General features: G+C 34.5%; 1 protein-coding gene across 4 annotated transcripts in view; it reads left to right on the top strand.

The window, feature by feature from the left end:
* The window catches only part of STS (steroid sulfatase), a 180,137-nt gene extending 157,208 nt beyond the window's left edge, over positions 1-22,929 (top strand). For all 4 annotated transcript variants that reach the window (XM_007500950.3, XM_056807753.1, XM_056807754.1 and 1 more), the window contains exon 10: positions 17,414-22,929. In XM_007500950.3, the coding sequence (XP_007501012.1) occupies positions 17,414-17,793 (380 nt within the window). In that variant the 3' untranslated portion in view covers positions 17,794-22,929. The remainder of the gene's footprint in view (positions 1-17,413) is intronic.
* Positions 22,930-26,805: the final 3,876 nt, after the last annotated feature.

Genomic DNA, 26,805 nt, shown 5'->3' on the forward strand with positions numbered 1-26,805 from the left:
TTCCCTGAAAAAAGTTCTAAATTTGTAATTAAACTGAGATTTTATGAACGTTTGTATTGTAAATCCTTGATCACTAAGAGCTAGCATTGGTTTGGTGAGAACAAATCATGCCACATTAATCTCATTTGTTTTTTAAAATATATTTTTCGGTAGAGAAGTTTAAAAATTGATAGCTCCAGGGAATGTTATAGACATAGTGTATATGAATTTTTAGCAAACATAGACATAATGTCCAGATAAATAGCCTTGTAAATAAGGTGGGGAAATAAGTAAATGATACTATAGTTTTCTAAATTTGCAGCTGTTTCAATAGCACTCTACCAAAAAAAAAGTGTTGATTAATGGATTAATCTAGAAGGAAGTAGAAGATGCCTTGGGGTTTTGTCCTAGTTTCTAATCTAAGGCAATTAAAAAATAATAATTTGGATGAAGGCATAGGATGCATGTATAGCATAATTTAAAAAGTGGATATTTCAGAAATAGGAGGGGATAACTAATAAATTGGATGGCAGAAACAGGGTAGGAAAATACTTCAGTTGTCAGGACTTAAAAATGAAATATAATAGGGATAAATAATAAAGCATATTTCTTCTTCATAGCTCACAGATAGTATAAATTATGTAGAAGATCAGGTCCAAGTGAGTTAGTTATGTAGATAAAATTTTTAATGGAGCAAACACTATTAGCAACAGTGAAGGAAATGATTTTTTGTTGGGTAAGAAAACTCCTTGGTTAAAGACTCTTCTTTCTTAATTAATTTTCTAGAAAAGTAGTCATGTTATACTACCTTGTAGGTAATTCAGCTTACATACTTTGCTTCATCTTTTTACAAAGGAGGCATATGACAAGAAAGTAAATTAATAAGGTTTTTTTTTTCCTTACTGTTATATTAGTAGGGTAGTAAAGCAAAAATGAAAGAAGGAAGATGGAATAAATTATCTGTTTCCTTCCATCTTTAACAAGTGAACCTTGAACTTCAAGAAATCTGTAGCTTCTCTGGAATTTCAATGCAAGACATTTACTTACCTTTGTATCTGATTTTTCTGAATTCCCTTCAGTGATTATAGTTGATTCATATGTATTTAGGTCCTGAAGAGCTTTAGCACATTACCTAGAGACACTTTTCCCCTTTTCATTTGTTTGTCTTCTTCCCAAGGGAGTGAGTGGCAAATATAATAATTTGGCATTATTTCTATTTATATATATCTTTACCAACCCTATTATTTCTCATTGTTGATTTTTTCTACTTTTTAATTCTTAATGAAAAAACCCAGTATTGATCATACTTATTGTAGTTATCCCTCCTGCTTTTCAATCTTAGTCTACATTCTTCTCCTTTCCACAGTGTTCTGAATACCCAATATCTGTCTCTTCAGAAACTCGGATAAATATTATGTCACAAAACTGAACATAGTATATACTTGATAATATTTAAATGAATTGCTAAGTCATATTAGTAAGTTAAGGTCCCAGACCTGCTACTTATTACCTTTTTTGAACCTGGACATATTGCTTTCTGAGTCAGTCTCTTAAAAAATGAGAGTAGACTAGATGACTTCTGAGGTCTTTTTCATAAATCCACCATTTAGTAGTTCCCTCTTTTCTTTGTGCTATTACTCTGGTCTATGAGGGGTTTTTGGGTAAGGTGAAATGATTCTAACTGGGACGACTCCAAGACATGAAGAATTAGCATTCTGACCATCCCTGCTTGACTTTTTTGAATGGAGAAGCCACTGGTTCCTCTTACTCTCCAATCAGGCACAACCTTCTTCCTACACATTAACCTTGGCTTTATCTAATGAAGGAATTTCCTTGGGGAGTTCAAGGCCCAGTATAACAGCTCACTCAACCCTCCACCAGACAGAAACTACCTCTGAGCTCATCCTTTGTCTATGAGAAAACCAAATTCATTTTTAAAATCTGTTTTGGAAAATTATAGAATATGTCATTATGATTCTTTTCCACTTATCTTCTGACCCTCTATCTAAATTGATCTCAGCACATTTTGACAGTTTTTTTCTATTTCATTCTATCTCTTTTTATAATATGCCAGTTTCTCTCTGTCTCTGTAGATCTGTCTCTCTGTCTCTTTCTCTCAACCCAACTCCCATGCTGCCTTCTTATTGCAGCCTTCAATTTCATTTGAACAGAATTATAAATCTTATTAGGATTTAACATGCATTTTTGCAGGCAGAGAAAGTAAGAGAAGGAGGGATGGGGGGGGTATTACTATCTTTTATTGTTTCTCTTAAATGGAAAATTCAGCAGTGACTGAACTTTTCATCCTAATTTTTATCTTGGTCTCAGGCTGCTCTCCTAGTAGCTCTGAGCAAGAGCAGTAATGCCTGCTCAAAAACTAGTTGCTGCTCCACTGTACACTCTCTCCACCCTCTTAAAAACCTAAGTTCAAAGCATCAGAGATCATCTCCACACCTGCACAAATTTAACTTCTCCCAAGACTTCAGCATGGCAAAAGGAAGGTAAAGTAGTCTTTTAAAAACAGTAGATAAAAACAAACAAAAAAATCCTGGTAGTTTCTGTCCCATCCTAGCTTTATCCTGTCTGTTCTAATCATTTGCTGCAGCACAATTAGTCAATTAGATTTCTCTACAAATCACATGGTATGTGGCAATTTGATCCTTCATAACATCTTTATATCAGATTTCAAAATGACTGCAATCACTGTGGCTTTGCTGCTCATATTTGCGTTGATGAAGTAACATTAATATACTCTTGGAATGCTTAATTATTAATTAAATAACAACATGACTATGTTTTCCACTATTGATATTTCCATTTTGGAATGTCATAGAATTTTGGGCTGTGAGCTACTTTCCTTCCAATGCCCAAGTTCTCCTTGTTTTACCAATAAAAATCCATTTTATCAAGTAATTAAATAGTTCCATTTGAAAATTTTTCACCGAAATGTGATCATTGTATCTTTTTGCAAATAAACATTTTTATCAGGACTTCCAAAACCATCTTGACAGAGGAACATTTACTGAGACAATATAAATGAGATTTCTTCTTTGCAATGGTTCATCCATTCACCTGCTTTCCTGAACAGAGTACAAATTACTTTTACTTTTTCTCTCTTTTCTGGTATATAGTTCTAGTTGCAATTTACTTTTGGAGACAAAAGAAATCAACTCCTATCACTGCACTGTTAAATCTCTTGTCCCTTCTCTCTTTTCCTTTCAGGTTTTGTTATTTTACCTTTAGTGTAGGGTCTTCTCAGACGACTCAAATAAAAAGTTCTTCCCATTACTGATACGTTATTGATTCTGCCATCTAAAGTCAAAAGTGCCGCACCAAAAAAAAAAAAATTATTTTCAAGCTTTGTTTATTTTCTAAGTCACTTCCCCAGTTTTCCCTCCCTTATTCTTCAAATTTTCAGAAATTCATTAGTCAGGAAAATTGGGTTTTAACTCCTACTTTCCAACTAATTAGTTGCCTAACTTTGGGAAAGTGACTTAGTCATGCTTGGCCGCACTTTTCCTATTGTTTAATATCTGAAAGGGAAGCATTTTTTAAATCTCTAAGACCCATTGAAGTTCTTAAATATTATCATATTCTCATATTTTTTCTTATGATGTTTTATATCACTGAAATTTAACCTAATAATATTGAGCACATTATATTGTAATACTATTAGAAGATGCTAGGTAGTACTTAGCTGGACTTGTAGTCATGAAGACATAAGTTCAAAAATACTTGCTAGCTATCTGTCTGGACAAATCCCTTTACTTCTGTCTTTCTCAGTTTCCTCATCTATAAAATGTGGGTAAAAATAGCACCTCCTTCCCTCCCAGAGTTGTCGTGATGATCAAGAGGAACAATAGTGCCTGGAACATAGTAAGCATTTCATAAATGCTTATGCACACACATACATATATGTATGAGTAAATGTATGTGTATCCTCCCTCTATTCTCCAGTATTCCAAATCTACTTTGACACAGACCTTGGAAATGAGATTAGGCCTTGGGTTGACTCTAAAGAAGGTTTGTCAACTCTGCCTTTTACCTCTTTCTCTGTAGCTCATCAGACTCTGTCCTGGCTAAGGAAAATAAAAGGTGATGTCCATGATGAAGCTGACAATAACATTACACTCACAGCGCTGGCCTACCTCTAGTCAGCTTCCTAATGTGATGGCACAATTTTAAAATGTGGAACAGCCACAAAGGAGTTAATTGACATACCTGTGTTCCTTCTAGACTAAGCTGGAATCGGGTCTATTCTGATTCTGAATGCAGTACCTTTTTATAAATTATCTCGCTATGCAGGCATAATAAACACTTTTCTTTGGCATTTCATTAGCTCAAGAATTTCAAAATTATATTTGGGAAGTAATTAGTCTGTGCCCAATAATTTTAATTCCTCTGTCATCTTGTTTTATTTTTAGCTTAACAATGGAAAAATATGACAAAGCTCTAAGAACTACCTAAATAGTTAGATATTGAAAATCTCACTGTAAATGCTGCTGAGTGAATTACAAAGACTTTCTTATACTTAAATTACTTAAACTTAAATTACTTATGCTTAAATTACAAAGACTTTCTTATACTTAAATTGGTTTCATCCACAAATATTTGCTGAGCCCCTCCTGTATGCAACACACTTTATATATGTTTCCTTATCTCAAAGTATGTCATCCACAAAAATGTCTTGGTGTGACTGCCAATCTAACGTTTACCAAGGAAATTCTGAGTATTAGAATAAAGCCAATTTTGAACCCATTGGAATTTGTATTCCATTGCCCTCTCTCAAGAGCTCTCAGTGGAAATTATCTTATGGCTTATGTTTAATTGTCAATTCTTGGTCCTCATTGTACTTGACCTCTTCACAGTTTTTGACACTGTCAGCTACCCCTTTCTCCTAGAAGACCTGTCCTCCCTTCACTCGTGATATTTCTCTCTTTTGGTCCTCCTCCTCCCTGACTAACTTCTCTTTCACCTCTTTTCAGGAACATTATCTGGTTCTCAGCCACTAAATGTATATGCCTCCCAAAGTTCTATCCTGATCCCTCTCCTCTCTCTATACTCCGTCTCTTGGTGATCTCATTAGATTGTTCAATAGTATTCTCCTTACAGATCACTCTCATGTCTATATAATGAGCCCTGAATCTATACAATGACTTTCCTAAGCTCCAATCCCACATCACCAATTGGTTGCTACCTTGCTGCACCATAGGTACTATGCTAGGTACTGCTTCATTTTTTTCTTTGTGTTCTCAGTACTCAATACAAGCCTTATGCAGAGCTGATATTTATTTTTTTTTGAATTGATTATTTTGATAATACTGCAACTTTACATAATAGAGCTTGCAAAGGAATTTGATATTTTTTAGGATCTAATCTTTGCAACACTGAAAGATATGTAATATCTGATATTTTTATTGCCATTTTGCTAATGAGGACATGGAATTCAAAAGAAGGTAATTGACACAATTAGTAAGTAGCAAAGCTAGAATTTTATTTAGATATTTTTCTGTATTTATTCTTTTATATACTACATCACAATATAAAATAAATATATTTATGTCTAATATTGGTTAAAAACAATAATCAAAGCAACTGTGAGTGAGAAGGAAAAATAAAGTCCTCTGAATGAAGAAAAGGGGATAGATCTTTTATGATCCTCACCAAAAACCAAAAATAAACATTAAAATAATTTCAGCTTACTATCTTGCATGACTTTGAGAAAGTCATTTAATCACTCTGGGACTCAAATACCTAGTCTACAAAATTTAAGAGGTTGGGGTAGATGATCTCTGAAGTAATATCCATTCTCTTTGGGCTATGATGTTATGACCCAACATATTTTTTTAACATGGATTTGTAACTCCATTACAAAATCAAAAAATAAAGTTAAAATAAATCTACAATTGACATGGCCAAAAAATGCTCAAGCATCTCTGTCCTATTTGTCTGTGACTCCTTATCTCTATTTATATTGCTGCTGCATATTTGCTTTCACAGACCGTCAGTCTCTTCAAAGAATTATTTTTGGCAAAGATGACCTCCTAGAATTTTGTGATGCTGTATTTGGAAATGGAGAGGCCTAGAAGAGAATAATTGTTTATATTATTTATTTATTTTATATAATATTATATATATAATATAATAATATAAATAATATTTATATTAATAATGGTTTATAATTCAAAATTAAAATTCAAAAATTCCTTTGAGTGTTATCACTGCTGATAACTACACTAGTGAGATTGGATAAAATTCAGAACTCATTATCCTAAGCTAGAAGTTTATAGAGTAGATGGAAGGAGGGGAAAATAAAATTGTGAGTGGCTCTAATCTGCAAGACAATTTGTACAAACTGGGTGAAAAGATGGATTTAAAAAAAAATTAGAACTTAAAAATGGTAAAGAACAGACTCTGCCTCTCCTTTCAAGGAAACAAACTAATATAATGTGATTTTCTATTTATTGTAAATGTTTTTTTTAATTTATTATTTTTTACCTTTCAGTTTTAAACTTTGAATTCCAAGTTCTCTCCCTCCCACCAATTCATACTCTTCAGTCATGGAGAGGGCCAACAAAAATCAGTTATATATTTGAAACTATGCAAATTTATTTCCATATTAGCCATATTTTTTTAAAAAAACAAGAAAAACAAAGTTAGAAAATTATACTTGAATTTGCAGTCAGAGCCGTTCCCATCTTGGAGGTGGGTAGCAATTTTTCATCATGAGTACTTTGTCTTATATCATTACATTGATCATAATGGCCAAGTCTTTCACAATCATTATTACCACATTGATGTTACTGTGCACAGTAATCTCCCAGTTCTCTTTATTTCATTCTGCATCAGATAAGATTGGTCTTGTCACGTTTTCTAAAATCATCCTTTCTTTATTTCCCACAACACAATAGTATTCCATCACAATCATATACCACAATTTGTTCAGACATTCTTCTCAATTTCCAATTCTTTGTCAACACAAAAAATTGCTACAAATATTTCTGTATAAATTCTTACCTTTTTTCTTTGATCTCTGAACTATAGACCTAGTATTGCTGAGTCAAAGTATATGTACATTTTTGTAACCCTTTGCTCCTGGTTCTAAATTACTCTCTAAATAGTTGTGCCAGTTCACTACTCCACTAACAGTTCTTTAATGTACCTATTTTCAATGCTTCCTTTCTATCATTTGTCATTTCCATTGGTGTAAGGTAGTACCTCAGAGTTGTCTTAATGTGCCTTTCTCCAATCAGTAGTGATTTTGAGCATTTTTCATATGACAGAGAGCTTTGGTTTCTTCTTCAGAAAACTGCATATTAATAACCTTTGACCATTTATTAATTGAGGAATGGCCATTATTTTTAAATTTTTTACTCAATTTTATACTTGGTATATATTTGAGAAACAATGACTTTATTAGAGAAATTTACTGTTTTTTAAAAATATTACTTCATTATCTATGGAACCTTTAGTAAAGTGTAGTTTCCCAGATTATTTTTAATTATGACAATTTTTGCTCTTGCTTTGTCTGAGATCATGATTGTTAGCTGAAGTATAGTAGATTCTGTTCTAGATCTTTTTTTAATTCTGTGTATTTTTCTGTTTCAACGGTGTCTCTTGTAAACAATGTATTGTTGGATTCTGGTTTCTAATCCATTCTGCTATCCTTCCTTTTTGTGGGTGAACTCATCCACTCATATTCACATACAATTACTATGATTACTATGTGTTTCCCTCCATCTCATTTTCTATTTCTTTTCTCTCCTTTTTTCCTGTTTCTCCTCAAAAGTCCATCTTTACTTCCAGCTTCTTCCCTTAATCTATCCTTTCTTTTGTCGTCCCTCCTTTTGTCTTATCTGCTTTCTCTCTTCCCTGTTGAGTAAGTTATATTTCTATACACAGCTGAGTGTGTGTGTGTGTGTTTGTGTGTGTGTGTGTTTGTGTGTGTGTGTGTTTGTTTGTGTGTGTGTGTGTGTGTGTGTGTGTGTGTGTGTGTGTGTATTCTTCCATCGATTCTGATGAGATGAGGTTCAAAGATTTCCTGACCTCACATTTTCCTCTCCAGTATAGTTCTTTGCATGCCTTTTATGTGAGAAAATTTTTCCTATTCTATTTCTCCTTTTCATCTTCTCCCAGGGTATTCCTTTCTCATCTTATTTTTAAAGATAATTTCAACATAATCAACTTGCATCTAGGCTTTTTGTGTAAACTTTTAACACTCCTAATAATGATAAAGTTCTTAGGAATTACATGCATCATCTTTTCTTATAGGAATGTAAACAGTTTAATTTTACTGAGATCTTTATGATTATTTTTTCATGTTTTTCTTTTTATGCTTCTTGAGTCATATGCTTGAATTTAAAATTTTCTCTTCAGCTCTGGTCTTTTCATCAAAGATTCTTGAAAGTCCTCTGTGTTATTAAATTACCCCCACCCCAAAGGATTATACTAAATTTTTCAGGGTGGGTGAAGCTTGATTGTAATTTTATCTCTTCCATCTTCTGGAAGATCATATTTTAAGCTCAGACTTAGGCTAGGAAGGATACTTTGTTCCCTGCAGCCACAAGGGCTAGTGCCCTCTTTACCTTGGAATTGCGACCAGGGTTCCTGTCTCCTTGTAGTTGACCCCTAGTATGCTTCTTTACTCCAGGACTGCAATCCAGAACTGCATATAGGCAATAGAATTGTGAGTAAGTGCTAGCTATACCAGTGCTAGCAAAGGTGTAGTCATCTCTTTCTGATAGCTGCCTGACCCTGTTAACTCTTTCCGGACTAAAAGGTACTAAACTACTACTACTGCTTTGGTTCCACTGTGTACAGGCTCCAGACAGTGTCATAAACTGTTCTTGCCAATGTCTTACATTTTCTTAGGCCGGAAAAATATCTCAGTTTCACCTTCTAACACTGCAGAATGTGATTTGAGGCTATTTTGAAATTGTTTAGAGGGGAATGCTGAGAGAATTTGACCATTTTGCCACTAATCTGCCATTTGGTGATTTTTAACTTAACTAAGCCCATTTGCTCACTGTTTGGGATTGACTGTATTGACTTTCCAAACCATCTCTACAAGTGACCTCAATAGACTTGCCTTCTTCCAATTGACCTGACTTCATGAGGAATTCTGGAGATCACAACTGAATTCTTCTTGATATGGAAAACACAAGTTCATCAAATGAGCCACTAGAAGGAAACTAAAAACCAGTGTCCTTTATTTAAATTATCTCACTGTATGTTAGCATTTGCTATTTTTCTATGGTCCAACAGGAATGTGCGAGACATTCAGCATTTGCTTTAATGAGTGTGAAGTCAGAAATATACTGAGGAGAGGTAATAAGCATTTTAGCTGGGATAAATACCATTCACCATATTTATAAGGTGTTAGGATCCTGTGACTTCTGACTGGCAGATTTCTGTAATCTCTGACACTAGCACACATAAAACAAAGCAAAAGCACTCAGAAAAAGCACCATTAAGGACATAACTATTGCTAACAACACCAGCAGTATATTCTTTTCCTGAACCCTTACCCAGGCTATAATATAGCATCATGTTCAAGGTTTTCTCTAGGAATCATAGTATTCAGAGCTTGAAGAAAGTCATGTCCATGCATATACCAGGACACAGTACTCATGGAGCCACCCAGGTAACAAGACTCATAAGGATGATGCCAGGTTGTTTCAAAAAAAAGATCTCATCTGACTCTCTTTCCTTTCCAACAATATATTTTATTTGATAATATAATTGGTCAGGCTAAAAACTAGTTCAGAGTCCTAGACTCTTCTTTTATCTTCTGCTTTCATAACTAGCAGATATTTCAGTGAAAGGCATAATTTGGCATAAGAGAGCTTTCTCTTTCTCCCATTTCAAAATGAGAGAGATAGAGAAAGACAGAGACAGAGACACACAGAGAGAGAGACAGAGAATGAGAGAGAGAGGGAGAGAGAGAGAGAGAGAGAGAGAGAGAAAAGAGAAGAGAAGAGAAGAGAAGAGAAGAGAAGAGACAGAGAATGAGAGAGAGACAGAGAGAGACAGACAGAGAGAGAGAGAGAGAGAGAGAGAGAAGAGAAGAGAAGAGAAGAGAAGAGAAGAGAAGAGAAGGGAAGGGAAGAGAAGAGAAGAGAAGAGAAGAGAAGAGAAGAGAAGAGAAGAGAAGAGAAGAGACAGAGAATGAGAGAGAGACAGAGAGAGAGAGAGAGAGAGAGAGAGAGAGAGAGAGAGAGAGAGAGAGAGAGAGAGAGAGAGAGAGAGAGAGAGAGAGAGAGAGAGAGAGAGAGAGAGAAAGAGAGAAAGAGAGAAAGAGATTCTTCCTGGACCATATCTGTCTTTTCCCAATTGTCTGGCTTTAAATCTAACCACAGCTCAGACCTTTTTCTATACTCCATTTGCTCCCCTCACTTCTTTTACATTGGAAGAATGAAGATTCTTGCTTTAGACCATAGAGTTTAAAGTTATCCAGCTTGACTGTAAGGTGATAAACTTGATGAATTTTTGTTGCTTTGTTTAGGACAACTGATCCTCAAATTCATGGGAATTACTTTCTCTACTATTTTGGTGAGCTTATTGGTCCAAGTTATTATTAATAGCTGGAATTTATATAGTGATTTACTGTTTGCAAAACACTTTTCATATGTTACTCAATTTACTCCCCGCAAAAAATCTGACAGGCAGGTGTAATTATTCTAATTTTATAGATAAGGAAACCTAAGGTTAAAAGACTTTTCCAGGATTGCATATTTATTAAGAATCAGAGGCAGGATTTGAATGGAGGTCTTCCTGACTATAAGCCCAGTACTTTATCCAGAATTCCACATAGCTACCCTGACTATGTCAATCATTTCTGTATTCATAAAAACTCCACCAAATAGATTTTAGCCCCCATTTAGGGAAATTTCACTAACAATTTCGCAAGAGATGACAATCCTCAACCTATTCCAATTCTGTGTAGACAAGTAGCCACTGGCTTCCCTCCCAACCCCTCACCTTCCCATCATTTGTACTCTCTTTATGTAGATACACACAAGCAATGAAAAAAGGAGATAATGCCCTGTCTTTATCTAGAACACAAGTTATTAACCTAGAGTTCATGGGTCCTCAGAAAATCTATGGATATATTTGAAATCCCATCAACTTGGATGGGAAAATTAAATCTTTCTCACTAGTTTCCTCTGTAATTCTACATATTACATGAAGTTTTAAATATCCTGAGAAGGATTCAGAGAAACACAAAAAAGTTAAGAATCCCTGATTTAGTAGGAGGGGTAATACAAGTACGCAAATAAAATAAGGCAACTATAAAACCCCTCATTGCTCACTATCTCTGTACCGAGCCTTCTGTGGTCCTTCCACTGTGGTGGCATAACGCCATACTTCCCATTCAGGTCAACACGTCAGAAGGACAGAGGATGATTTCCTCTTTAGGACTGTTGGCTGCAACCTATATCTCACTGCCCTATATATCAACTACTATTCTTGCCTTAGCTGTAGGCATTGCCAGCATGTTCTGGGGTTCAAACCTCTGTCTACGTCACACATATGACTTTTGACAAGTCATAGAGTTGTAGCCAAATTATGGAACAGTTTTCTTCATTTGTAAAATGAGGGGCTTAATCTCCTTCCAGTATGAAATCATTATAATTTTAGTATATTAAGCGAGACTTCAGTGAGGCACCATGGCATTGTGAATAGAACCATCCTCACAGCCAAGAAAACTCAATTTTCACCTCTGTCAGATGATGGGCAAGTAATTTAACCCCTCAGCACATTAGGTGACTAGTTAAAAACTATCATTTGCTGGGAGATGTTGACAAATTCTGAATGGGAGTTTCCTCATCTGGGACTTCTCCATGCCAATGAAATCACCATGCAGCTTCACAGTGCAGCCCTCATCTCTTTCCATGGATCTCATGCAGCAGTGTTTAGAATATGCTAGTGCTTGAAAGAGCTAACATTATGCTGCACACTAAAGAAAGTATCTGGAACGTCTTCTCGTCTACCAATTTCTCTTCCATCTTTTCTAGAATCTTCCACAATAGTTTTATGCTGTTTTATGCCTAGTTTGAAATTACATTTCCCAAAGGACATTTAATAATTTTGACATATCCATGGAACTATCTTATTAGAGGAGAGCCTTGATGGCAGTATTTTGTTCTAAAAAATCAGATGTACTTCTTATAGTCAACAAACAATAAACACAGTGAGATCTTGTACTTTTTGTACCTGTTGGACTGTGAAGCTGTATTATGCTATAGAACTTGGTTTGGAAAAGTTCCTGTACTTGTCTCAAAACCTTTCAACAGTGCTTATAGGTCATATGAGGAATTATAAATCTTTATAATAAAGTAAAATCTTTAAAAAATTGTGGTGTATAACCATGACTTGATCAAAGACTATTTTTTTAATTAGTCATATTTAAAAATATTAAAATTAGAAATCTATAGTGAATTAATTATCTTGCTTGTATAAGTCAACATCTTGGAATAGTGCTTGGAATAGAATCAATGAACTTGTAATTATTTAATTCAGTTGTGTTATTCACTAGCTGTGTGACCTTGAGCAAGTCACTTAAAGTCTGTGTTCCTCACTTTCTTCACTGGTAAGATGGAAGTACTAGTTTTGCTACCTACTTCACAGGGTTATATTAAGAAAATCATGCTGTAAACTCTATATGATTCTATAGAAATTTGAACTGTTACAGTTATACCACCAAAGGCTTTATGCTAGTCTACATGGAGAGATAAAGAAATTCAACTGGAGCCTGCCTTCAAAATACCAATATATACAAATGAAGTACCATATGTAGATCCTCTATTCCCCCAATGGAAAAAGAAAATGCTGTCTTTCATAACATGGTCACTGTCCTTAAAAATCATGCCAACAAAGAAGATTATAACCTGTGTCCTAGTAGCATTAGCATTTTAAGGACTCTTCATAGTTGCTTCTCCAAATGGTTATTAGCTATTTAAATGTTTAAATAATAGTATTTTGGTATGATTTAAAATTAGCTATTTGAAATTTACTACTTATGTTAGACAAAGACCAAGCTATTTCAAAATGAAGTGAGTTTTAGTCAGCATTATATCTTATCAACGACATTATGTTTTATGAGACTTCACACTCATTTGGAGTCTTTTTTATGGAACGTGCCTTTCTACCTATTTGTCTACCTATTTTTTTTTTACTTTATTTTCCATCTTGGAATCAGTACTGTGTATTGGTTCCAAGGTAGAAGAGCAGTCAGGGCTAGGCAATAAGGCTTAAGTGACTTTCCCAGGGTCACACTGCTAAGAAGTGTCTGAAGCCTGATTTTAACCCAGGACCTCCTGTGTCTGGGCCTGGCTGTAATCCATTGAGGCACCCAGATGCCTCCTCCACCTATGTTTTAAAAAATGAAATATGTATGTACAAATATAAGGGTATGCATTTGTGTGTGTGTGTGTGTGTGTGTGTGTGTGTGTGTGTGTGTGTGTGTGTGTACTGTGGATGAATTGTAATGACTTAGCGCCCTGATTTTATGTCCTATTCTCTTTCCCCAAATTGGAGAAATATTTCATTTCTGACATAACAAGCCACCCCATTGGATCATGTTCATAGTCTATAGGGTAAATTTTTGTAAAGCAAATCTTGGACAAAAAATGGTTCTTGGAAGCAGAGTAGCTTTCTGAAGTATTGTTATATATTCTTTCTCCCTCTCTTTCTCTCTGTCTCTGCCTCTCCCTCTCTTTCTCTTTCTCCCCCTCTCTTTCCCTCTCCTCTTTCTTTCATACAGAGTTCTCTTCACCAAGGAAGTGGTGTAATACCACTTATAAATAAATATGTACTATTAAGTGACTGTCAAGCAATAAATATGTACTATTAAGTGACTGACACATAGTTTGATCCTTAGTTATTTTTGTTATTTTTGCTGTTGCCTCCCTTAGCCACTGCCAGAAATATTGGTTTCATTAATCACAAACAAGTAATAATTATAAAATATATACACATTCTTTGATTTATTTATTTTTTACTTTAAAAGAATGTGATTCCTGTTTTAAATTATTTCACTAGCTAAAAGAAAATAACTCAAATTACTTTCTGTATTCTCCATAAATACTTCTGTGAACAGAAAGAAGCAAAAGTAAAATTGTTTTCTAAACATAAACAAAATGAATATTTCTAAATATTTCTAATATGTGTGTGTATTGAAAACTCCTGGAAAACTCTATTAAATTACTGGGCATTTATTTCTTTTCTGTCAAATAATATAGTTAAGTATTTAAAACCTCTAATTCCTAATAATGAAAAGTATTTAGTGAAATAAAGGAAGTTAAGATGCACATCAGTGATTAAAAATTGATACGTTCTTTTTGTTATTTAAGTCCATGTTGCTTAAGTAAGAAATACTATGCAGTATATTTAGCTTCTCTATCTTTTCATTTCTAACTGTTCTTAATCCTTAGAAGAAAATAAAAGCCTTTAATATGCTATTGAATGATAATTCTCAATTAATTTTTTCTTTATTCTACAGTATTATCTATATACACAAAGCCCAACATAATAACTGATATTGACCTTTCCAGGCAAAGATGCCTAAAGTATTTTGACAGACCCTTAAATTGATCTTCCAGTTGACATTAGAATGGAATAATTGTACCATGTATTCAATAAAGTAGGAGTTTTCGAAAGAAAATGTAAGATATAAATCCTTAAAAATGACACTATTCTCAAGCCTGTACTACCTCAGAATTTTGCACATGCTGTAACTTGAATAAAATGTCAAATTTAAAACATTCTCCCAGTTTGTAATATTCTAAGGAACCATTAAAGGATATTTTCCCCTTCTTCATTCTGTAACAACCTTCACCAAGCTGTCCCTGATTACTGAGTGTAAGAAGAGTCTAAGTGAACTAGAAAATCTTTTAGCTGTCAGCTTGTCTTGAATAAGCTCCTAAAGCTAATGTGTCATATGTGGTGAAGAATGAAGGAAGAAGTTGTAAAGAACCTTATGGTTACTTACATTTAAGGCTCGGTTATGTATTCAGAGTTACTATGTCCCCAAATTCTCTTTATAGTTTGAATAATCTGTGTTCTAACTTGATCTAATCTTTAGAAGCTGAATGTGCTCAGTACATATAAAGGGGCATAGTACTCACTTTCTATTCAGTATGGAATGTGAGAAAGAACACTTACTCTGAAAGAAGAGTTTCTCAATTGAGGAGCCTTGGTTCATATCCTGTGCCTGATGTTTATTTAGATACTCTTTGTGACTTTGAATAAGTCTTTGTGCCATAATTTGGCCAGTAGGAGAACGAGGGAGCTGGACTACATTACCTCTGAGATTTCTTCCAGGTCTAGATTTATGCTTCTATTTATTCTCATTTGATAAACTAGTACTAGGATCACAATAAACTGGGATTATAATAATAAATTATAATTCTTATTTGATAAACTAGTATTGGGAATACAATAAATATATGTGTGTGTGTGTGTATATATATATATATATATATATATATATATATATATAGTTTCTTATGACGGTTTATACACAGGTGTGTATTTATTTTCTGAAGACCTACACATAAAATAAAATCCCATCTCCAATAAGAATTTGAAGTCCTTCATAGTTTGAACCCAGTTATCTAATTAGCTCTGTTGTTATTGAGTCTTTTTCAGTAGTGTCTAACTCTTGGTGACCCCATTTGGGATTTTCTTGGTAAAGACACTGGAGTGGTTTTTTATTTCCTTCTCCAGCTCACTTTACAGGTGAAAAACTGAGGGAAACAAGGCTGAGTGACTTGCCTAATGTCACACAACTAGTAAGCGTCTGAGGCCATATTTGAATTCAGGAAAGCAAGTCTTCTATCCTTTGTTCCAACTGGCTACCCTTATCTTAGCCTTATCATCCACAAATCCATTTCACATGCTCCCTGCTTCAGCTAATCTGGACTATTCACCATTTTTCAAACATGCCCTGTCTTTTCCCAACTCTTTGCCTTTCCTCCTGCTAAATATATTACTAAGAATTCCCTTTCTCCTCTACATTCCTGTTTGTGCCACATTTTTCTTAATCAGTAGCTAGTTTAAATGTCTTGTCAATTTGACTCAACAAACATTTGTTTACATCTTCTCTGAACTGAAGACTACACTAGATGATAAGGATTCAAGAACAAAGAAAAAATAACCCCTCAACTAGCTTTGCATTCTAGAGTAGAGGTGATGGTGAAGGGAGAGCATGATGGTGAACAGACTGAAACAATATGTACACAGACAAGCAAATATAATTGTGTAGGCAGATAAGAGACCTGTGACTTTATTGATATAAACAAATGGCTTGAAGAGTATCAGTTTCATGACTATGTAGAGGATAGATGGAGGAAGAGTGGAGAAATTATTGTTAGGGAGACATTAAAAAAGTCTATGTGCATCTATAAGTTCACATAAGAAATGAGGGTCCAACTAGATTGATGATTGTGTATAGACAGAAGGAGAAACATTATAGGAATAAAATCTATAAGACTTGGCAGCTGATTAGAAATAGAAGAGTTAAGGAGAGTGAAGGGTTTTGGTTTTTATCTTGGGTATAAGATTTTCATTCTTCTTTTTAATTCAATGAAGTATTTCCCTTGATAACATGCAACGCCTCAAAGAATGCAGATCTATAGATGTATGCAGATGAAACTGAAAAAATATTACCCTATTATACTATTGGCAAGTCTGTTTCCTGCTAAGATTAAAAATTTTAGGGCTCCTGAAAATAATTTTCTGGATTCCATTTTGCCTCAATAAAAAGCAGTTCTTTCCTGAACGAACAATTTAATTTGTTCAAAGTTGTATTTGTCGAATTCTTCTTGCTATAATTCAGAATATAAAAGTTTTGAAATGACACCAGGATTTGTAGCTTTTTTACATATTACACAGTTGTGTGCAATTTAATGTAAGCTTGACCAATAAAGACAATTGGAAGTCTATACTTATCCACATCATACTATTTGAGTGATACTTCATAAAGGCTATCTCAGGAGGGAGTAAGCCTTGGCAAGTTTTAATAGGCTGGGAAAGAAAAATTTGGACTGGCCATCTATGTTATGTCTTTTATCTTAGAATCAGTCTAGCCCAATGTAGAAAGACTCACCCCTCAGTTTTCCATTAGGTGGTGAATTGTTTGGCCCCAGAAACTTTCTAAGACCATTCATTAAATTGTAGAAAGAGTAGTGAGTGCTTTATACAGTTAAAGGAGTGCTCACTCCAACACATTCACAGTTCTTTACCTAGATTGCTATGTGAAAAATCTGAGATTACAATAAATTCTTTGCCAGATATATTGTCCTGCTTTTTGGAAGTCCATAAGAAATATGTCATGTAGTAGTAGCAATGGTACTTATTCACTGTAGTTTAATAATATCTACTTGGTTTTTTTTTAATACTCCACAATTTTGTCTTTTTTTTTTAATTACAGGCACATCTATCTGGAAAGCTTTTTTCTTTACACCAAAGTTTAAACCAGATGACTCCAATGGCTGTTTTCCAACCCACGTGTGCTTTTGCAATGGGCATTATGTCACGCGTCATAATCCACCCCTACTCTTCGACATCTCCAAAGACCCAAAAGAGAGACATCCATTAACTTCAAAAACGGAAAACCATTTTCATGAAATTCTGAGAGTCATGCAAGAAGCAGCGGACAACCATACGAAGACACTCAGTGCAGTTCCCAATCAGTTATCTTGGGGAAACCTTCTTTGGAAACCCTGGCTTCAGTTGTGTTGTTCTTCTTCTTATCTCTCCTGCCATTGTGATCGGGAAGCCAAAGGTAGGGGTAAAGGTGTCAGACTGTAGCATCGAAACAAGCAAAGACTCTTTCCTGGATGAATAACCTTCATTTGAAAATTCAAAACTTGGAATTCTGTTACTTTTCCCCACGTAGTCAACAAGGCCTGGCCAAAGCAAATCATAGTACCCCCCTGGATCCCCTGGCATGGTATACTTTCTGTGATCCGAAGGATTGACTGTACTTTTCATGATAACTTAATGAAAACTTTAGGGTTTGCTCTGTTGAGAAGGAAGAACTGTGGTCTTAAATTGCAGGACCAATATGGCTGATTTGGTTGGTGGGATGTAGTAAGAAGTGTGAGGATAAAGGAGGAATTTGAGCAACTGTTCAAACATTAGTACTGGTGGTTTGGACTCTACAAAAAAGCTCCAAAGAGAATCGTCCCTCATTCTTGAACTTCTTGTTAAGTCATCTTTTTCCATGACTTGGAGCTGGACACAATGCCTGGCAATGACTGTCTATGATTGATATATTTTTGCATTAGGGGAAAACGAGAATGAAGAAAGAAATTCTTCAAAAGGCAGAGTGTTTTTGAAACACTTAAGACTTATGTAATGAATAAAAGAATATCACTTGTCTCAGTGGAAAATGATGTAACTTTTCACCTCTTGAATGAAAGTTTTATTGTTGTTCATGATGTGTTTATTGAACATGCTAAGAGTAATGCACAAATGATATAAAACCAACTTCAGCCCTGTAGAAAGTTAACAGATGCAAATGTGTACAGTAGAAACTTGTTAGAAGTATAAATTCATTAACTTGCGCTATATTTCACAGGAATCCATGCCACGGAACTGACTTATAGATATGGCCACCTTTTAATAAGGTTCATTTGATACACCAATAGTTTATTCCCCATGGCTGACCCACCCTCTACAGAATTCCATTCTGAAGTTCATAATAATGTCCTAGTATAGTTCCTTTTGTGATGAAAAATCAAGAGATTAAAAAAAAAGGGAGTGTTGGGGGAAGGCATTCATATGAAGGACTCCCAATATGATTCAACATGTTACTTTGAGGAAGCTTATTCAATTCTTTTTTAATCTTGCAGCAAAATATGTTTTAATTTGTACCACTGGCAAATTTTCTGTTTTTCTTCTATTAATGAGTTAAAATTTGACCCCTAGTGGCCAGAATGGCCTTGGGCACATGATACAGAAAGTCTTGCCCTTCCAGTCCCTGTTGGGGAGCAGGACTAGGAGAACATCTTGGTCCTGCTTGCCTATTCCCCAAGCCACAATCACACAAAGTGAATCTTCAATTTATGACGAATTCGACTTGATCTAGGGAAGGTTGTGCTTGTGACTTCCCCTCTGATATTACGTGAAATATTCAGTGGAACTTAAAAGACATTTTCGACTTCTTTTATTCCACAAAACAAATTTCCCCCCAAAAAGGAAGAATTAAACATTTCTTCAGAGGACAGAGGGAATCTTTGAAACAAGGCCATAGCAATTGACCTTTGTATATTGGCTTATTTAATGTACCTCCTTATATAGTCTAAGAAATTTCTGTAGCCCACTGGAACAAATTCTTTTTATTCTGTACCTTTCCAACTCAATTTTACTTTCCAGGCCTATAGTAAAAAGTAACATTTTCTCTTAGAGATTTAAAAAATGTGTTATTGATACCCTTGTTTAAATACTTGTTCTAATCCCCTCACCTACCCATACAACTGAACTCTGCCTTGTAAAAAAAAGAAAACTGTTAGGCAAGAAATGACAACATCTGGCAGTGGATACAACAAAATCCTGCCCTCATAATCCCCTGCCTCTCTGCCATCAGCAGGGCTGTTTCATTATCAGTTCTCCTGGACCATTCTTTGTTTTTTACTCCCTCAGCTTTCAATTTTCCTTTAGTCCTCTTTTCATTTGCATTGTTATTATCATTCTGTTTAATATCCTTCCTAATTACTTTACTGAGTATGAGTTCATATAAATCTTTCCATGATTCTTAAGATTCCTCATATTCATCACAGTACAACAATATTCCCTTACATCCACATTCCTTAGCTTGGTTAGCCATTTTCCTATCAACGGACATCACCTCCAGTTTTCTACCACAACAAAACATACCACTATGAATATTTTTGTATATAGTGAGCCTTTGTTTCTGTCTTTTACCTTCTTGTGGATATATCTCCACTAATGGGTTCATTGGGTCAAAAGGTATGAACAGATTCATCATTTTTCTTTAATAACAAACACTAAATTATTGTCCAGTACAGTTCAACCAATCTATGGCTCCATCAACAAAGTATTAATATGACTATTCTCCCATAGCCATTGACTATTTCCTGTTTTCCACCTTTGCAAATTTGCAGGGTATAAGATAAAGTGTCAGAGTTATTTCAATTTGCATTTCTCTTATTTATGATTTGGATTTTGTTTTCATATAGCACTAACAATTTGTAGTGTTTGAAAACTGTTCATATCCTTTGATCCCTCATTTGTTGGGGAATGATTCATGGTGTTATGTGTCTATATTAAATACCTATACATTTGGAGTGTCAGAATTTTTATTAGTGATATTTGATGCAAAATTCGTTATCCTCACTTGACAGTTTATCTTCTTATTCTAGTTGCATTTATTTGTGAAAAAGGTTTTAGTTTCATGTACTTGAAATTGTCCATTTTGTCTTCAATGATCACCGTTAGCTCTTGTTTGTTATTCTTCTTCTATTTAGAGTTGTGAAAGGTATCTCCTTCCATTCTCTAATTTTTTAAAGATGTGACACTTTATATTCAGTCTTGTATCCATTTGGAACTTATTGAGTTGTACGGTATAAGATTATGGTGTATACCTAAGTTCTGCCAAACCACTTTCCAATTTTCTCTCTGAGGGATTTTGGAAACCTTAAAACAAACAATATTTTAAAATACCATCACTTTCTTATTATTACAAAAACTAGTTAAAACTCTGCTTATTGTATTAGAGAATGTTCTTATTGTATTAGAGAATGTATTAGCATGTTATTTATGTATCAGATTGGCAACTGATACAAGTATACAAAAGCTTATTTAAATAGTGCAAGAACACTGGACTGAGAGTCAGGGGACCTAGAGGCATCTAGGACTAGTGATGGACTTAGAGTAAGGAAGACCCCAGTTCAAGTTCAAATCCTGTCTTGGACACATACTGGCTGTGTGACTCTGGACAAGTAAACTTCTCTCAGCCTCAATTTCCTCATCTGTAAAAATTGGGTTAAACTCTGTGGCTCTCTTCCAGCTCTAAGTCTATGATCCTATGAATTGACATTGAATCATGGCTCTGCTACAGATTGCTTGTATGTCCTTAGGCAAGTCAATTAACTTCAAATTTCCTCCTTCATAAAATGAGTGGATTGCTGTGGGTGATTTCTAAGGTCCCCTCCAGCTTTAAATTTCATGACACTTAAGAGCAAAAATTCCTATCTATAACTTTGATTTTAATTGAATTCAGATTTTTAGAAACTATTATGACAAAGGAATATACATTAAAGAACGAAACCCAAGAAAGCCATTGTTGCTGATTTTATATATAAAAGTTCAATTATAATTATACATTATTGTTTAACCTATAAAATGTCACCAACTCTAAAAATACAAGACAAAAGTGTTTGAAAGTATTTGCTTTAAAATAACTAAGAATTACTATTATGTTTTAGGTTGTTTAAAAGTGAAGTTTGTGTATAATAATCATAATTATCATGATTTCAAAACCATTTGCCAACATTCTGTTTGCATGATGTGACAGAAAAAATGTGGATATTTATCATGTCATAGCAAGATCAAGAAAATTTACTTAGAGAAATAGATAACTTTTGCAGTGCTGTGTAGCATGAGTACTTGGTTGCAAAGCAAACCCTCTGTATCTTCTATATATTAATGTAGCTTCTTGCTGATTGTATTTGGAGGATTATAACAATTTACTAAGCCTCCTAAAAACTTCTACTTTTCAAGATGTTAAACCATAAGCTACATTCCTTCATTCATACTTAGATAGACATCATTTTACCAGAGCAGTAAGGTTTTAGGGAAAGGAAGACTGATGATTTCATGTGCCCATGGAGATAAGGGTTTGGTTAAGGAAGCACAGCATCTCAAAGTTCCCTAAAGGACACATACACAGGAGGTGTCCAGGGGAGGAATATGACCCACATCTGAGTAATATTTTCTTCAAAAGTGACTGTTAAATTAAACATTTTCTATTTGGGCTATATTAATTAATGTAAAGTTAGAAATTAAAATTATATATCCTTCACTATTGAAAATGATGTACCTTAATGAAATTACTTCAGGCTGTGGTAGTAAAAAAAGCATCCCTCCTTCCTTCCCCCTTTTGCTAATTCCAATCTGAGAGCTACAGCCAATCTGAAAGTTTCATAAAATCTCAAATAAAAAGAGAGGCCAGATGGCTTCCTTTATATGAGAACCCCATTAGGACTAGGAAAAACAATAATTCAGTCATGAAATAGGGTCTAAAAAGTGGCAAATAATGGAGATGACAATGGACATGCTTATTAATTTAAGTTTTAGAATATATGTGATGAGGAACAGATTTAGGATCATAGGGTAACAGCTTTGGAAGAAACCTTAGAGGGCCTCCTCTCATTTTACACATGAAAACACTGAGTCCCTGAGAGATAAAATGGCTTGCTTTTATTCTGGACAGCCTGAATTCTAGAATAGATTTTTAAAGAGAAGGTTTTTAGCTAGAGCAGACTGAAAGAAGAAAGATTCCCCAGACCATCTAGAATGAAGATACATGACTTGGAGTCTAAAGAATGTAGTTGCAGTCCTTGTTCTTCCACTTACTACCTATGTGACCTTGTGCCCTTGGGGCTCAGTTTTCTCATCTGTAACATTAGTGGGTTTGACTAGATGGTCTCTAAGGTTCCTCCTGGCTCTTACAAGCATTACCACTTGATCGCATTAAACTCAAAGGAGGATTAATTAAAAGAAAGAGTCTAGGAGTCAGGAAGTGAGTAATAGGAGTGTGTGTTGGTTATGCACCATGGTGACTGCACACCCCAACCCATCATTATATTTGCCTTCTTCCAACTGACCACTTTTGTGTTGATAGAGCTACCTCTAGTGATCATTATTTAGTAACATGTCTTTGTTTAATGGATTTTGAATAAAGTGATTTTAATTTATCAATATGGAGCTGTGTCAAGTTTTTTCTTGGGTGAAAATTATAACAAAAAATGTGTCTACTTTCCTAATTGTGATACTGGCTGGTAAGAAGCCCCTAATGTGTTCCTATAAAAAGCAACAACAACCAGACAATAACGAAATCCTAATGTGTTCTTTTTTTAATTTAACAGCCTATAAATATGAACATAATGGGGACACTTACATAAAATCCCCTTAAATTTTGGTCTCAAATTGTGAAAACTAGACCTAGGGACTTAAAAAATTATTTTCAAAATATTTCATTTTACTACCTCCTATTCAATTTCCACAACAATGTCTATGACAATAAGTTATTTTTCATGTATATAATTTTTTGTTCTAATTGTGAATATCCCAGGATCAAAGAAGTTAATCTGGAAGATAAATTGAAAATCATCTACCCTAGACTTCTCATTTTGCAAATAAGGAAGCTAAGCACCAAAGAAAATAAATGTCTCAATCTAGGTGGAAATTGAACCCATCACCTCTGAACCTAGAATCAGAGTTCTCTCTACAGGATCATACCATTCCTTGCATTGTTGCCCAGAGAGTTATATAACAAAAACCAAAGAGGAAGTATCCAGGATTGCCATTAAATATGAAGGGATCTGCAAGAAAGTAATTTGATTTGACAATTCGAAGATCTTTGACAAAACTGAAGAGAGCAGTTTCAGCCTAATAGTGGATTCTAAAGCCAAATTTCAAGGAACTAAGAATTTAGTGGGAGGAGGGGACATGGAGCTGCCTAGTATAGTTGGGTTTTTTTTTTTGCTTGATTTATCTCTAGTATCTCAGGCTAATTATTGATATAATAACTGATATTTATAGTGCTTTAAATTTGCAAAGCATGACATATGCAATGGCAGACTGACCACTGAGCCAGTTTCTAGCTGCAAACTCCAACATGGAATTTACTCTTAGACTCTCAGGCCTCAGGTGGCTGTCTTTTACTTTAATAGATTAACCAATCCTTCGGCATTTCCCATATAATTCTGGTTTCTTGAAAGCTCTACCCTTGGCCTATTTTAAGCACAGATAAGATTGATACCTGCTGGGTTCAAATAGCATGTCATACCTGTCTAAGTCCAGCTGCCACTTCCATTTCCTTAAAATATATTTCAAAATAATTGTTTCCAGGCTGATTTTCAACTTCCACATGGAATGGCTTCTTTAGCTGGACTTTACATGTCATAAATAGCAGTCAATCCATTTTCCTCATTCCCTTCTACAAAATAGGAGACAGGTTCAATTTTTACAGATACCTCCTTCAAGTTTTGTTTGGTGTTTTGTTTTTGTCAAAGTAGAGAATGATATTTTGGATGTTATAACTAATCCAGCTCCTGAGGAACTATCTGTTTTTACTCAACTTCTGCTCAAACACTTCCACTAATAAGCCATGTCAGTTCCTTTTGTTTTGAAGCAATTTAAAGGTTAGTGCTTTTTTACTTATATTGAGTAGAAATCTATTTTTCTGTAATTTCCAAATTTTGGCCATAATTCTGCTCATTGAGGTAAAAATTGGATGATTTAGTATGTCCCACTAAAATCTCCAGGTTTCCAAGTCCTTCAACTGATTTTATTTCATCATGGTTTCCATTCCCTTCACTACTGATCTTCTGAATGATATTTTGCCCTTGTCTCTATTGAAATGTGCAATTTAGATTGGGATACTCCCAATGTGGTTTGGCCACCATAAATGTATACAGTCTTATCTCCTTTACCCTAGTCACTCTATTTCTAGAAATGTAGCCCAAGTGTTTCCTCTAGCTCTTTTGCTGGCCACATTTATATTCATGATTTATGTTGGATTTACAGACTCTTAGAATAATTAACCTTTAGAGCTTCTTTAATCAATAATTTTCTAGTCACCTCTCTCAGTATATATATATTTTACAATATATAATATATATTTTACAATATATAATATATATTTTACAATATATATTTTTTATTTTTTTATTTTATTTTTTATATTTTATTTACATATATACACACAAATATACACATATTCACATCATTGACTACTTAAAGAGAGAAAGGGGAAAAGGGGGAAACCACCTCTTTTTGGGGGTAGTATTTGCAAATTCTGGAGACTGAAGTAGAACAGGAAGAGAAATTAAGAATTTTTGTTGTGTCGGATATGGGAGGGGTTTGGAGGAGGGGAGAGAAAGAATATGATTTTTGTAATGAAAAAATGCTTTAAATTAAATAAAACTTTAAGAAAAGAATTGCTGGCCTTGGACCCCTTTTCAGAAATGGAGATTCTAGGAGGAGCTCACCAATTGGAGAAAGGGGACTTAGGGATGGAGGAATGTTCTAGGGTGAAAATGCCATAGGGCCAGAGAGATGTTCTAGACTGAGGTCAAAGATACTGAGCGAAATTCTAGAATAAAACATAGCTGAAACATTGTGATAATGTCCAGAGAATCAGCAGCAGAATAGGAGAAGAATCGAGGAATCTCCTATTTTTGCTCTGAAATCTGCCTCTAGGATAAATACATTTTACTTGTAGAGAAAAACAAAAACAAAGTATACTATATTTTCAAAACATTCTGAAGTGGAAGTTCTCAAAGGTCAAAACATTTTTCTTAGTAATATTGATATTATAATTTATAACATGATATTTACATCGATTAAGGTTCTTAAGGTCAAAACAATTTTCTTAGTAATATTGAAATTGTAATTTATAAAGATACATATATATATATATCAAATATAAACAAAAGGTCTTTGAGACCTCAATAATTTTTAAGAGTGTAAAGGAGTGGGTCAGCTAGGTGGTTCCATGGATTGAGAGCCAAGCCTAGAGATGGGAGGTTCTGGGTTCAAATGTGACCTCAGATACCTCTTAGCTGTGACTGTGCAAATCATTAACCCCTGTCCAGCCCTTATCATTCTTCTGCCTTTTTAGAACTTGCTTCTTGGGAGGAAGGTAAAAGTTTTAAAAATAATATAGAGGAATTCCAAGTCCAAAAAGTTCAAGAACTGCTACTCTAGTGCATATACTATTTTTATCATGTATTTCATAATAATGAGAACAAAAAACAATAGAATATTTGTTCAGTCACCTTATTCATTAGTTTGAAACAAATAATGCCAGATTAGCAATATCCAGTGTCTCTGCTTTACTCATTGGATACTTACTGAGTGATGTTTTCCCCTCTTTTGAAGGCCATTCTCTACTGAGATTTGAAAATCTCTCTGTTCCCTTTCAAGTTGATGTGAATCGAGGTGACAAATGTCATATGAAAAGGTTGGGAAAAGTCAGGATTTCAAATACATCAGAAAAGGGCATTCGTGGCATTTTATTAGACAAGAGAAAAAGCATCAAGTTGGTAGCCGATATGAAAAAAAGAGATCTGACAGACTATCTATTCAAACCTTATATCAAAGACAGATGTTTGCTGATATTACCACCCAGAAACTGAGAGACAAAAGAAGGCATCAGCGCCATACCTTATCTCTCTTGAAGAGGAGGTCGGGAGAGCATGAGGTTGTAAAGTGGCATTACATATAATCTCTGGCAAGTGAAAAAATGCTCTTGAGATTTGAATGTGTAAGTAGATTGTTTTTCTGCTTAGATTTATATGACAGTGCTGATAAATAAGGTAAGCAAATTATATTAATGATAGTTCAGACTAAATAAAAATATTAACATCTCCTCAAATACATAAAGCAGTTATAAGTGTGTAGGCAGGGAAAAAAAGCATTTATTAAGTACTCATTATGTACCAGCAACTCTGCTAAGAGTTAAGTCTGCTAAGAAGGGACAGAAATACAAGCAAAAAAATACAAAGCAAAAAATACCCAAACAAACAACTTATATTTTAATGAAGACAATACACAAAAAGGTGCTAAAAA

Source organism: Monodelphis domestica, chromosome 8 (genome assembly GCF_027887165.1).
Source record: "Monodelphis domestica isolate mMonDom1 chromosome 8, mMonDom1.pri, whole genome shotgun sequence".
Taxonomy (NCBI): Eukaryota; Metazoa; Chordata; class Mammalia; order Didelphimorphia; family Didelphidae; genus Monodelphis; species Monodelphis domestica.